The sequence below is a fragment of the Columba livia genome, chromosome 28, assembly GCF_036013475.1.
Source record: "Columba livia isolate bColLiv1 breed racing homer chromosome 28, bColLiv1.pat.W.v2, whole genome shotgun sequence".
Lineage (NCBI taxonomy): Eukaryota > Metazoa > Chordata > Aves > Columbiformes > Columbidae > Columba > Columba livia.
The window spans coordinates 3,595,821-3,611,654 of NC_088629.1; the positions used below are offsets into that span (position 1 = coordinate 3,595,821).

The following is a 15,834-nucleotide window of genomic DNA, read 5'->3' on the forward strand; positions in this document are numbered from 1 at the left end:
GATGCAGGACTCTACACTTGTCCTTGTTAAATTTTATCAGGTTATTCCCCACCCAACTCTCCAGCCTGTCCAGGGCCCGCTGGATGGTGTCACAGCTTCCAGTGTCACCACTCCTCCCAGCTTGGTGTCATCAGCAAACTTGCTGATAGTACACTCTATTCCCTCGTCCAAATCGTTAATGAATATATTGAATAATATTGGCCCCAGTACTGACCCCTGAGGCACTGCACTAGATACTGGCCTCCAACTAGACTCCGCTGCATTGACGACCACTCTCTGGCTTCTCTCCTTAAGCCAGTTTGCAACCCACCTCACTACTCTATTGTCTAGACCACACCTCCTCAACTTAGCTGTGAGGATGCTGTGGGAGACCAAATACTTTCACAATATGCCTGGATACATTTAGTTTTCAAGGACAGCGTCTGCGAGTACGCAGCTGAGGAAAACATGCAGGCCGACTCAGTGTGAGTGATGAAGCATGATTCAACTTTATTGCCCGAAATAGCGCGTATTTATACCAAACACAGTAATTATGCATACTTGTCTCTACCTAATAGGCTTTGCACTAAAAAGGTTACGTTTACTTCCTCCACCTACTTGGGTTTAGTTAACTATGCACATTCCGCATTCCTCTGACCCTTATCTCTTCAAGAACAATCCGCATTCCTCTGACCCTTATCTCTTCAAGAACAGACCCCATTCCTCTGACCCTTATCTCTTCAAGGATATGCAGACCCTGCTTAGTCAGTACTTTTCCATTTCCCCCTTCCCCACGCCCTAATATTCAAGCTAGCTAAGGCCTAGTTATGTCAACTAAAATGGGCTCTGCTCGTACACTTGCTCGGTGGACTCATGTCCACGCTCCTTGAGCCAATCCCTGACAAGGGTCCTCCAGGCACAGCAATGGTTCACATCAAAACACAAGTAAAACTCCAAAAGGAATGGAAGGTCATCAAGATAAGCTGTTGCTACTTCAGAAACAGCTAAAGGATAATCCTAAATACTGTGAGACTACTACTGAATTTAGTAAGACAAGGTGTAGGTAGACCTGAGATGTCTCCGTGTCTTTGCATCAGATGTCACCAGCAAAGTCTTCCAGGCCTTTGTGCTTTCAGCCAGGACTCTGGAGGACAACAACTGTGGTGGATGGGGATCAAGCCAGGGGTTTCATGAGCAAACTGCAGCCTTACCAGCCCTTGGGACCAGAGGGTTTGCATCCAAGAGTGCTGGGAGAGTGTTTTTCCCCAGTTGATGCTGGTCTGGTATGAACCCAGAAAGAAATGCACTCAGACTCTGAGGTATTGTTTAAAATGCTGTTCATTAGGTCTGGCTCTACAAGAGGGCTATCACAGAGGCAATCTGTGTCCCTCTGGATGGTGGAAACCCAGGTGGTGTAGCACTGAACAAGCTTCCGAACATCCACTGCCAGGAGGTGCCCCATGTCTTGTCAAAGCACTGTGACATTTTTGGATGATATGAGGTGAGGTGGGACAGCTTGCTGAGCTGTGGTGTTTCAGCTGAAGGATACAGGGTCTGCTGGAGAGAGTCTCAGGGAGGGTAGGACAGAGGGATCCCCGTGTGTGAAGGATCAGCTCAGATATATGGAGCTGCTCAATGACATGGGTTGATTTATCTTGTGTGAGTGAGGATGACAGAGAAGTTGGTGAGGATGACACTGTTTCAGCAGTGAGCACTTTGAAGATGTGATAGCAGAATTGCCCCATGGATACCGATGCAGAGTGTCTCCTGAGGAGGTGTGGACAGACAGGAAAAGCAGATTCAACTCCAGCAGGTCCCCACCACAGATGAGCTGTGTCCATCAGTGCCAGCCCCTCTCCTCAGACCAGAACAAGAGTCCTGCTCCAGCAACAGAGCAGCCTGACCCAAAGGAGTGTTTCTCTTCCTCCTGGATTCCTCCCTGCAGGCACAGAAATGCTCCCTTGCTCTTCTCCAGGGACATCCCTTTCCCCAGGTGAGGGTGTCCAGCCTGGCCTGGCCGGCTGGTCCTGGTTCCCTCCCTGTGCTCCCCACAGGGCCCTGAGCTGGCGATGCTGCTCTGCAGAGCGAGGGGCTGTGGTGCCCTGGGGCCATGGACTGACTCTGCTCTGGCCACGCTGGTTGGGCTGGGAAACAGAGCCAGCTGGATGAGGATCACTGCTGCTGAGCCCTTGCCATCTTCCCAGCTGGCTCAGGAGCCCAAGACAAGGCTGGGCAGGACCATGGGGTGTCTCTCATGGCACCAAGGGCAGGGGAGGGCTGAACCAAGATGGTGTCCTGAAACATCCTCCAGTCTGACATCTTTTGGCATCCTGGCTCCTCATGTTAGCATTCAAGACACATAACCACAGGTGCAGTTATATGCGGTGCTTTATTTCAGCGCTGGGAAACCAGGGGTTCGCACCCAAAGCTGGCTTCAGCCACTGATTCAGTCTACACCATATTTATACAATTTGATCACATACATATGCATTACAATTCTTGACAACCATTAGCAATATTCCACACCTATTCTAACACAAATTATCTATCTAAGCAATGCTAAGTAACATTCGCATGTTTATCAGTTATTTCTAAGTTACCTGTTTTAAAGAATATATCATAAATCTATATCAATCTTAAGAATAGGGTATGTTTTAAGTTACCTGTTCTAAAGAATATGTCATAAATCTATGTCAATTTCAGGAATAGGGTATGGTTATATAAAATCATGCTTGAATGCACATTCTGAACCTGGATACAGTATCAAAGCTAAGAATCTTGGATACGGTCTACAGAATCAAAACACAGCCCACAAAATTCAATTCAACTGTAACACTCACAGCCTGTCCTGGCATTGAAGGGCCCTTGTTACCCTGTGCCCTCCTCAGGTTCACCTCTTCCTCTGGGACACCTTGCATGATCACTCCTTTTACCAGGACTGTTTTGTTTAACCCAGCAGGCAGCTGAACATCACACACAGCCCTTCTCTTACTCCCTCCAGCCCAGTGGGATGGGAGAGGGAATCAGGCAAGAAAGAAACATCTTGGGTTAAACTGAAGACAGTTTAATGAGACAGAAAGGCAAAACAATAACAATAGCAACAATAGCAATAGCTACAATAGCTACAACAGCTACAATAGCTACAAATGCTACAACAAATATAATATAATAATGATAATAAATAAAATAATTATAGTAATAGTAATTATAATAATAATGATGGCAGTAGTAATAGTAGTAATTGTAAAAATGGTAATAATAATAACAGGAGATATAAACCAAGTCACGCACAATGCAATTGCTCACAACCCATCGAGCGACACCCAGCCAGATCCCAAACAGCGGTCCCCCAGATAACTTTTCTCTAGTTTACACACCAAGCATGACATCATATGGTGTGGAACATCCCTTTGGCCACTTGGGCCAGCTGTCCTGCCTGTGCCCCTCCCAGCTTCTTGTGCATCTCCAGCCTCCTTGCTGAAAAGTCCTTGGTTTGGGATAAACATGGCTTAGCAACAACCAAAACATCCCTGTGCTAGCAACATTCTTCTCAGATTAAATCCAACACACTGCACTCTACCAGATACTAGGAAGAAAATTAACTCTCTCCCAGCTGAAACCAGGACAGTGCCCCCCCTTATTCTGTAGCATCTGTGTTGTGCCCGGGTCCCACACTCTCCAATACATTCCAGTTAATCAACAGCACTTTCCTATCTCTGGATATACACACAGATCTCATTCCTCAGTCTATAGGCCACGCCTCTAAAATGTCCAATGAGTTCATGTGGTCCATGGCTTTGGGCTCCAGGGGTCATAAGAGTCTTTCAGGACAGGAGAGATGGTCTTTGCTGTTGGACTGTTGTGTCCTGTGTCCAGAGCTCGTAGCTGGTGTATCTGTCACAGCCAGGGACAGGGTGTGAGTCTGGGTGGGCAGCGAGTGGCACCTCAGGGAGATCCTCTGACAGTGCCTGGCAGCTCCACTCCTCTCCAGGACGCATCTGCCACTGCTGGTGGGACAGCGCCAGGCAGATAAGTCACAGACGTGTCCCTGTCTTTTTGGATGTGTGCGACCAAGAAGGGAGCTCTTCATCCAGGCCTTGGTACCTCACAAATCCCCCTGGGACCCTGAGCTAAACCCCAACCCCAACCACTTCCACTGACACCACTCCCTAACCCCTAACCCTAACACTTATCCATCCCTAACCCTAATCCTAATCCCTGCACTTAAAACTTACCCTAGACCTAGCATTCACCTAAAACCAACCATAATATTAACCCAACCACCACCCTACCCCTACCTCTTGCCCAAAATCTAACCTAAACCTATATCCCCCCTAACCCTAACACAAACCCTAACCCTAGCCTTACCCTAACTCTTACCTGAAATATCACCCTAATGTGGCCTAACCCTAAACCATAACCCTAGCCTAACCCTAAAACTAACCCTAACCCATCATACTAACACTAGGCCTAAACCAAAAACTAAACAAAACCAAGCCCTAACCCTAAATCCTAACCTGCAAGTCTTACAACTGACTCTAACCCTAAAATATCCCTAATTCAAACCTTAACCCACTAACATAGCGCTAATGCTATCCCTACCCCTAACCCCTAAACCTAACCCCTTACATTAATCCTAACGACTTACACTAACACTACCCCCTAACCACTAACCAGAACTGCAACCCTTAATGCCAACCCCAACCTCCATCTCCAATAGAAATCGAAAACCTAACTCTGACCATTCCACTAACACTACTGCCTAATGCTAACCCTAACGCTAACCCCATCCCTAACTCTAACCTAAATCTAAAGCTAAAACGTAATCCTAACTCTAACCCAAAACATAAAACTAATCCCTAACGCTAACTTCAACCCTACATTCTAACCCTCTTCTAAACCTAATCTAACTCTAATACTTACCCATAATCCTAACCATAATCCTACCCTTTACACCTAGTATTAAAACCTAACACTGACTGCTTACACTAACAATATTCACTAACTCCTAAGCCTAATCCTAACAGTAAGCCTAACCCTAACCTGAAAACCCGTAACACCAGACCCTAACCCTAACCCTTCCCCCAACTGGTAATGCCAACTCTAACCCTAACCATCATCTAACCCTAGCTGAAACCCTAACCCTAACTCATAACTGCTAACCCTAACCCTAACTCATAACTGCTAACCCTAACCCCATCCTTAACTATAATACTAACTCATTCCCTAATCACTAACCCTTCCCCTAACCCATAAAACTAACCCCTAACCATAACCACATATATGAACATTCATTGCTAAACCTCAACCCTGATCCTAACCTCTAAACCATAACTCTAACCCTAACCTAACCTCTACCCCCATCCCCAAACCCTAACCCTATTCACAACCTAATCCTAACTGTAAGCCTACCCCCTAACACCTATCTCTAAAAAAAAACTAACCATAATGCTTAACCCATACCCTCACTCTAATCCTAAATCAAAGCCTGAGTCTAAGCCTAAACTCAAACTAAACTAAAATCATAAACCTAAATCTAAACTTAACCCTAACCCAATCACTGTCCCTAACCCATACACCTAACCTCTAAACCTAACCACTTCAACTGACCCTAACACTACACCCTAACCCCCAAACCTAACACTATTCCAACCCTTACCCTAACCTTAATCCTAACCCCTACCACTAATTCTAACCATAAATCTAAAACTGAGCCCTAACCCTGACTCTAACTCTAACAGTAACCCTAAACTCTAACCCCAATACTAAACTCTAACCCTAACCTAACACTAACTCTATCACTAACCTAACCTTAATGGTAAGCCGTAACTAACCTAACCTAACCTAACGCTAACACAGACCCAACACTAACCCTAACTCTAACCTGAAATCTCCACCTAACCCCTAAATTCACCTCTGACCCAAACCTTAAACCTAAACATAACCCTAATCTAATCCTAGCCCCATTCATATCCCTAACCCATGAACCCAGCCACCAACCGTAAGCACTTAGACTAAAATTAACACTAACCCAACCCCAATATCTAACCCTAACCATTAACTCAACCTCTAAGCCTAACCCTAAAGCCTAACCTAAACCTAGCCCTAATCTAATGCTAAATCCTAACCCATCATTCTAAGACTAACTATAACCCTAAGCCCCTATCCCAAAAATAACACTAACACTACCTCTAACCCTAACCCAGTGTCCTAAACCTAACCCTTCAATATAAATCTAAAACTCCCTAAGCCGTAACCCTAACACTTATCCATCCCTTACCCTAACCATAATCCTAACCCCTAAACCTAAAACTTACCCTACACCTAGCATTCACCTAACCAGAACATTCACCCAAACACCACCCTAACCCTAGCCTTACCCTAACTCTTACCTGAAATATCACCCTAATGTGGCCTAACCCTAAACCATAACCCTAGCCTAACCCTAAAACTAACCCTAACCCATCATACTAACACTAGGCCTAAACCAAAAACTAAACAAAACCAAGCCCTAACCCTAAATCCTAACCTGCAAGTCTTACAACTGACTCTAACCCTAAAATATCCCTAATTCAAACCTTAACCCACTAACATAGCGCTAATGCTATCCCTACCCCTAACCCCTAAACCTAACCCCTTACATTAATCCTAACGACTTACACTAACACTACCCCCTAACCACTAACCAGAACTGCAACCCTTAATGCCAACCCCAACCTCCATCTCCAATAGAAATCGAAAACCTAACTCTGACCATTCCACTAACACTACTGCCTAATGCTAACCCTAACGCTAACCCCATCCCTAACTCTAACCTAAATCTAAAGCTAAAACGTAATCCTAACTCTAACCCAAAACATAAAACTAATCCCTAACGCTAACTTCAACCCTACATTCTAACCCTCTTCTAAACCTAATCTAACTCTAATACTTACCCATAATCCTAACCATAATCCTACCCTTTACACCTAGTATTAAAACCTAACACTGACTGCTTACACTAACAATATTCACTAACTCCTAAGCCTAATCCTAACAGTAAGCCTAACCCTAACCTGAAAACCCGTAACACCAGACCCTAACCCTAACCCTTCCCCCAACTGGTAATGCCAACTCTAACCCTAACCATCATCTAACCCTAGCTGAAACCCTAACCCTAACTCATAACTGCTAACCCTAACCCTAACTCATAACTGCTAACCCTAACCCTAACTCATAACTGCTAACCCTAACCCCATCCTTAACTATAATACTAACTCATTCCCTAATCACTAACCCTTCCCCTAACCCATAAAACTAACCCCTAACCATAACCACATATATGAACATTCATTGCTAAACCTCAACCCTGATCCTAACCTCTAAACCATAACTCTAACCCTAACCTAACCTCTACCCCCATCCCCAAACCCTAACCCTATTCACAACCTAATCCTAACTGTAAGCCTACCCCCTAACACCTATCTCTAAAAAAAACCTAACCATAATGCTTAACCCATACCCTCACTCTAATCCTAAATCAAAGCCTGAGTCTAAGCCTAAACTCAAACTAAACTAAAATCATAAACCTAAATCTAAACTTAACCCTAACCCAATCACTGTCCCTAACCCATACACCTAACCTCTAAACCTAACCACTTCAACTGACCCTAACACTACACCCTAACCCCCAAACCTAACACTATTCCAACCCTTACCCTAACCTTAATCCTAACCCCTACCACTAATTCTAACCATAAATCTAAAACTGAGCCCTAACCCTGACTCTAACTCTAACAGTAACCCTAAACTCTAACCCCAATACTAAACTCTAACCCTAACCTAACACTAACTCTATCACTAACCTAACCTTAATGGTAAGCCGTAACTAACCTAACCTAACCTAACGCTAACACAGACCCAACACTAACCCTAACTCTAACCTGAAATCTCCACCTAACCCCTAAATTCACCTCTGACCCAAACCTTAAACCTAAACATAACCCTAATCTAATCCTAGCCCCATTCATATCCCTAACCCATGAACCCAGCCACCAACCGTAAGCACTTAGACTAAAATTAACACTAACCCAACCCCAATATCTAACCCTAACCATTAACTCAACCTCTAAGCCTAACCCTAAAGCCTAACCTAAACCTAGCCCTAATCTAATGCTAAATCCTAACCCATCATTCTAAGACTAACTATAACCCTAAGCCCCTATCCCAAAAATAACACTAACACTACCTCTAACCCTAACCCAGTGTCCTAAACCTAACCCTTCAATATAAATCTAAAACTCCCTAAGCCGTAACCCTAACACTTATCCATCCCTTACCCTAACCATAATCCTAACCCCTAAACCTAAAACTTACCCTACACCTAGCATTCACCTAACCAGAACATTCACCCAAACACCACCCTAACCCTACCTCTTGCACAAAATCTATCCAAACCAAACCCCCTCAACCCGAAAACTAACCCTAGTATAACCCAAAACCTAAACCTAACCCTAAACCTAAGCCTATCCCTACCCCAACCTTAACCACTTACTCTAAAACTAACCCTAACTCTACCCTTACCCTAACTCGAACCACTGAAATCTTACCCTAATGCGACCTCTAACCCTAACCCATAACCATAGCCTAACCCTAAAACTAACCCTAACCCATCATACTAACACCAGCCTTAAACCAAACACTACACTAAACCAAGCCCTAACCCTAAATCCTAACCTGCAACTCTTACGACTGACTCTAACCCTAAACTAACCCTAATTCAAACCCTAACCCATTATCCTAACCCTAAAGCTATCCCGACCCCTAACCCCTAAACCTAACTCCTTACACTAATCCTAACGACTTACACTAACACTACCCCCTAACCACTCACCAGAACTGCAACCCGTAATGCCAACCCCAACCTCCATCTCCAATAGAAATCTAAAACCTAACTCTGACCATTCCACTATCACTACTGCCTAACGCTAACCCTAACCCTAATGCTAACCCCATCCCTAACTCTAACCTAAATCTAAAGCTAAAACATAATCCTAACTCTAACCGAAAACATAAAACTAACCCCTAATGCTAACTCCAACGCTACATTCTAACCCTCTTCTAAACCTAACCTAACTCTAATACTTACCCATAAGCCTAACTCTAACCCTAACCCTAGTCCTACCCTTCAACCCTAATATTAAAACCTAACCCTAACTGCTTACACTAACACTATTCCCTAACTCTGAAACCTAATCCTTACCTCTAATACTAACTATATCCGAACACTAATCTAATCCTAACTAGTAACCTCATCCAAACCCCTAACCATAAGTCTAACTGGAAACACCATCCCCTAACTCTAATCTAACCCTAACCCTAAATCTAATCTGAAACTTAACCCTAATTCAAACCCTAAATCCTAAAACTAACCCCTAACCTTAACCACTTCCACTGACACAACTCCCTGGCCCCTAAACCTAACCCGAACTGTAAATCTAAAACTAATCACTAACCCTAACTCTAACCAAACCCAAAATGTAAATCCAAACCCTAAACCTAAATCTAACCCTAGTACCTAAACCTACTCCTAACCATTTCCACTACTCCGTACCCCCAACCCGTAACACTAACGCAACACTTACCAAAAGCCTAATCCTTATCCTAAACCCTAAACCTGAAGCTAATCTGCACCCCAAACCCCTGTCCCAAAACCTAACTCTACCCCCAATCCCAAACCCTAACTGCAACCCTAACCCATCATTCTAACCTTAACCCTATCCCCACCCCTAACCTTACCCCCTTACAGTAACCCTAATCACTTAGAATAACGCTATTCCCTAACCCCTAACCCTAAATAAACCCCTACCACCAACCCTAACACTAACCTAAAACTAATCTAACTGTAACCCCAAGCCCTTACCCCAATTCTAACCCTAACCCTAACTCCTAACCCTAACTGTAAATCTAAAACTAACCACTAACCCTAACTCTAACCTGAACACTAACCAAACCCAAATGCAAATCCAAACCCTAAACCTAAATCTAACCCTAGTACCTAAACCTACTCCCAACCACTTTCACTACTCCGTATCCCCAACCCGTAACACTAACCCAACACTATTCCCTAACCCCTAACCTTAATCCTTACCTCTAACACTAACCCTAATACTAACCTTTACCACTAACCACATCCCTACCCATAAACCCTAAACCTAATCCTAAACAAACCCTAATAATAATCCTAACATTACCTCTAACACCTATCCCTAAATATAAACCTCTAATGTTAGTCCAATCACTGTAATCCTAAAGCAAAGGCTAAATCTAAGACCAACCTCTAACCCTAACTCTAAAACTAACTCAATGCCCTAACCCTGATTCTAACCCTAAACCTTAACCTAACCCTACCCCTAAATCTAACCCCAAAACTTAACTCTACCCCTAAGACAACTCCGGAACCCCTAATGCTAACCCTAATCCAACCATTACCCTAAACCAAATCCTAAAACTTAAGCCTAAATGTAAACCTAAGTACTAATCCTAAATCTAATCCTAAAATTTAAGACAAAGCCCTAACTCTAACCCTAAGACTAACATCACATAAATAGAAATCCAAACCCATACCTAACAATACCCCCAACCCAAAATCTAACGCTAACATCAAACGCTAACTCTAACCTTTCTCCCTAACTGGTAACGCTACCCAATCACTGACTCTAATCTAACCCTAAAAGGAACTATAACCCTAAACCTAAGTCCTAACCACTTATCCTAGCCATAATCTTATCCTTCAATCTAACCCTAATTCTTCTCCCTAATACCTAAGCCTAACACCAACCCCCTAAAGCTGACTCTAAAGCTCAGCCCTAAACCTTAACCATTACCTTAGCCAGTAACCATCATTCTAAACCTCACCCTTACTTGAGCAATAACCCCTAAAACCTGAAACTAACCCTACCTAACCCTAACCAGTTCCACTAACCGTAACACTGCTCCCTAACACAAACCCAACACTTATGATAACTCTAATGCTGACCCATAACACTAACTATAACCTTAATGGTAAGCCTAAACCCTAATACTAACTCTAACCCTAACTTGAAACCTAGTCCTAACACTAAACCTAAACCCTAACCTTAACCTAACCATAACCCTATCACTAACCTAACTATAACCATAACCCTTAAAACAGCCTAACCCAACACTAAGCCTAACATGAAATCTAACCCTAACCTGACCTCTAAACAGAATCCTAACCCTAACTCTAACCCTAAGTCTAGCCTCACCCCTAAACCTAATCTCCTATGCTAATCTTAACCATTTACAATAACATTACTCCCTAACCATGAACCCAAACCCCTAACTCCAACAGAATTCTAAAACCTAACCCTAACCACCTTTTCTAACACTACTGCCTAACCCCTAAACTTTAAACTAATCTAACCCTTACCCTAATCTTAATTATAATTCCTACCCCTAACTCTAAGCCCAACCCCTAACTCTTATCCCAAACCCCAACCCTTACAACCTAAGCTACTCCTAACTATGTCCACTAATGCTACTCCCTCAACCCTAAGCCTAACCCTAAATTCTACCCAATTATCTTCAGCCTAATGGAACGCTAATGCAAACCCCTAACTCTAACCCTAACCCTGACTCTAAACATAACCCTAACCCTAGCCCTACCTCCTAAAACTAACCCCTAACCCTAACCACTTCCACTGACGCTACTCTTGAACTCTAACACTAATCAAATCCTACCCCTAATACTTGAACACCTAACCCAAACCCCAATGCAAACACATACCCGAACCTCAAACCCTACCTCCCAGGTTAATCCCTAGCTCCTAACTCTAGCACTAACCATAACTCCTCACCCTAAAGCCTAACTCTAACACATACCCCAACCCTAAACCTCATCTAACTCAAACACAGTAATTCTAACCCTAACTCTGACCACTTGCCCTACCTTTAACCCTACTTCTAACCCTAAATGTAACCCTTCCCCCTAACCCTAGATCAAACCCCTAACCCCAGAATCTAACCCAACTCCCTAATTCCTAAGCCTAACCCTAACTGTAACTCCTAACACTTACCTTTACCCTAAATCTAACCCTAGACCTTAATCCTACCACGTAACCCTAACCTAAACCTCATATAACCTAAACACAAACTCCTAACCCTAACCCTTAACGCTATACTCTAACCTCTTGCCCAAAATTTAATCCCAACTCTAAGACTAACTCTAACCCAAAACCTGACCCATAACCCTCACTCAAAACCCTAACCCCAAACACTAACCCTAACCATGCTCCATAAGCCTATCCCAAACTCTAACCCTAACTCTAGCCCCTAACCCAAAACCTTATCTAACACTAACCCTCAACCTTATCTAAAACCTAACCCTTATCTAAATGCTGAACCTAAACCTAATCCTAACCCTAACTCTCAATCTAACACTAACTTAACCCTTAAATTAAGCCCTAATTTTTACCCTAACTCTAACCTTTAGTGTAAATCCTAACCCTAAGACTAAACCTGAAACCTAATGCTAGCTCTAGCCCTAACCAAAGCCCTAACACCAAACCCTAACAATAACCCTAATCTAACCCTAAGCCTAACTATAACCATAACCCTAAGTCCTAACTGCTTACTATAACCCTATCCTTAACTCTACTTCTAACTCTAACCACAAAAGCAAACCCCTAACACCTATTCTAAACCTAACTCCTGAAACATAACCCCAACCCTAGCTTGCAAGCCTAATTCTAAACCTCATACTTACCTTAACAATAACCCCTACACCTTAACACTAACCCAAATCCTATCCCTACAACTAAAATTAATTCTTTTCCCGAAGGCTAAGTCTAACCCTACCTCTAATTAGAACTCAAAAACTAACCACTAACCCTAATCGCCAACCCTAATCCTAACTATAACCCTAACGCCTAAACCTGCCTGTAATCTAAACCTAACCTGAAACCTTACCTAATGCTAACTCTAACTCTACACCCAAACCCCTAACCCCTATCTAAGCCTCACCACACACCGTATCTCAACCTAACACTAATCCTAATCCCTAACTGGTAACTCTAATCCTGACCCTGTGCTTTACCCAAAGCCCTATCCCTACATCTGTCAAAACACTATCCCCCTCTGGCGCTAATACAAACCTAATCCTAACCTGTAGCACTAATTCTCAACCTAACATTTCCTCTAACCCTAGCCCCTAACCCTAACACTGAAACCTAACCCTAAACACTAATCCTAACTCTAAACCTAACTAACACACACTAGTCAAGAAACAATAACCAACAAATGATAACCCTAAGCAAAACTCTGATCTTGGTCCTAACCACTAACCTCAGCTCTACCTCAAATTTCAACCCTTACTCTAACCATCGCTCTAACACTAACTCTTAACCCTAACCACTATTCCAAGCACTACCAGACCCCTAATCCTAAACCAAACCGAAAATGTAACCATTTCCCTTATCCACAAATCCTATCACTAACTACAATGCTAATTCCTCATCCCTAACCCTACCCTAATCCTAACCACTAACACTAACTCTAAACCTAAACCATAAACCTACCTCTAACCAAAACCCAACCTTAACTCTGTCCCTACCCCTATCCCTAACTACTTACCATAATACTCTTCACTAACCCCTAACACTCATCTAACCCTAACTCTAACCCTAGCACCTAACAGCAAACTCTAATCCTAATCATAAGCCATAAACCTAACTTTAACCCTATCACTAACTCAAACCCTAAACACTAAACCTAAACCCAAGCCTTCATTCTAACCCTTACCCACAATCTGTAACCCTAATGCTAAACCTAATTCTAACCCTGAGCAGCACTCTTCTGTCTCCTCCATCTCCTCTTTTTCTTCCTCTTGAGGGGGCAGATGGGCTCTGTGTCCAGACAGGTCCTGGGGCCTGACACTTGCACCACGGGCCTGATCTTTCGGTGCTGACAGCTGGGTGCCTCCCTGCCACCGCTGGGACCCTTGCCTGCCACCTCCTTCCCGGCAGGGGACACTGAGCCCTCCTGTGAGATTCTTCTTCTTCTTCCCTGGGGGCTGGAGACTTGATCCTTGTCCTTCACAGCCAGAGCACAGGGGCTGCTGTCTGCTCCACGGTGCTGCTCACACTGACACTTTCTGGAGGAACCAGGGGTGACCTGGCTGGGCTCCTGCTCGCTGCTGCAGGAGGAAGGTGGTGCGAAGGGTGGGCAGTGGAACAGCTGGTCACGGGGAGGCTGGGAGCCAAAGGGCTGAGCTGAGGATGAAGCTGAAGGTCAGGTTTTCATGATTTGGCCAATGGAGAGCAGATGAGGACAGCCTGCAGAACAGGAAAAGAGGCTGACATGATCTGAAGGCCAGGTCAGGAGCAGGAGCCCCCCTCTTCCTCCACACTCCACAGCGCACAAGCACAGCACCCAACTGCTACCATCTTAGCCAATCCAAGAGAACAGGAGAGGTGGCTGCTGAAATCACTGCCCCGGGCCACCTGCCATGTCAGACAGTTGCCTCGTGGACTACTGGCCTTGCTGCCATGCAGGAGCCTGGGAGCGACTGGCACCACTTACCTCAACTTGCCAAAAGAACAAGGAGTTGGGTGGGTGGTGTCCATGGGGTAGGTGTGGTTGGCAAATGTGAATGAGGTGGTGTGCAATGGTCACTTCTGCTCGCCTTCCACAGGATGCTGCGCTGCAGTTATTGACATGAAAAAAACCAACAAACTTGGTGATCTAAAGAAAAGAGGTTTCCATGAGCCAAGAGAAGAAAATAAGGTGAGCCCAGAGAAAAAGGAAGGGTAAAAACACAGAAGGTGAGAGGAAAGTGGGGGGTGGTCAACAAATTACAAGTGTTTTCTCTTAGAAGCAGAAACGAAAAAAGGAAGGAAGGACATTTAAACAGAAACGCCAGCGCGCTGTCCTGAGCCCTGGTTGCACAGCGGCGCCCAGAGGGCCGGTCCCAGCCCCTGCGTGGGGAGGAGGAGACTCTGCAGCCTCCAGCTGGGGAGTCACCTGCTCCCATCGTCCCAGGGGACAAGACATTCAGAGAAGATTGGTGAGGCCAACCCGCTCCAGGGACTGGCACAGCCACCCCTCTGTTCTGAGCAAGGCGACAGGAGATGTTTCTCCAGCCTTAATCAGAGAAGGGAAAAACAGTGGGGACCTGGCCCTGTACCCCAAACCAGAGCAACTGCTGCAGCCCTGGGGCTGAGGGGCTCTCCCTGTCTGCCTCCAGCTTAGCAAGACACCCAGCATTCAGTCTACACTCTCCCCAACACAATCTCCAGCTCAGAAGACACAAGGCACCTGTCGAAGACTCCAGGCAGAAGCTCAGACTCACTTTTTGGCAGAAAGCACCAGGTCTATGGCTGGTGGTGGTGACATGGTGATGTTCAGCTCCAGAGCAGCACTGGCCAACAGGGACGATTTCAATGTTGCCAGTTTGGAGTCTTTGGGTGCAGCCACCTTGGTGCTGGAGCCAGTAGGGAGGTCCATGCCACAGCCTGATTCCTGAGAGGTGCAGAAGCTGCTGGTTCCACCCTGGGCCTTCTGGGACGCTTTGGACAGATCCCCGCTGTGCCGTGCACTGGGCTGGCAGCACCGCTGCTGCAGGAGTCCCTCTCCAGCGTCTCAGCATTCTCCCCACTGCCCCTGGGCTCCTGGCTGGGGATGGGCTCCAGCAGCAGCTTGGGTGAGGTGGGTGGCTGCTTGCTCTCCCAGGAGCTCTGCCAGGACAGCTCTGCTTTGGCCCCACTTGTGTTGCTGGTGTTGCAGGAGCTCTGAACTGTTCTGGGCACAGGAGGCAGCTGCAGGAGGGTGAGCAGCTTTTTGGGCCTCCAGGCTGAA

At 45.0% G+C, this 15,834-nt stretch overlaps 1 protein-coding gene across 1 annotated transcript in view; it reads right to left on the reverse strand.

The window, feature by feature from the left end:
• Positions 1–15,483, reverse strand: part of LOC135576517 (SUN domain-containing protein 3-like) — a 31,850-nt gene extending 16,367 nt beyond the window's left edge. Inside the window, exon 1 of the mRNA XM_065042700.1 lies at positions 15,329–15,483. Coding sequence (XP_064898772.1) covers positions 15,329–15,483 — 155 coding nt within the window. The remainder of the gene's footprint in view (positions 1–15,328) is intronic.
• Positions 15,484–15,834: the final 351 nt, after the last annotated feature.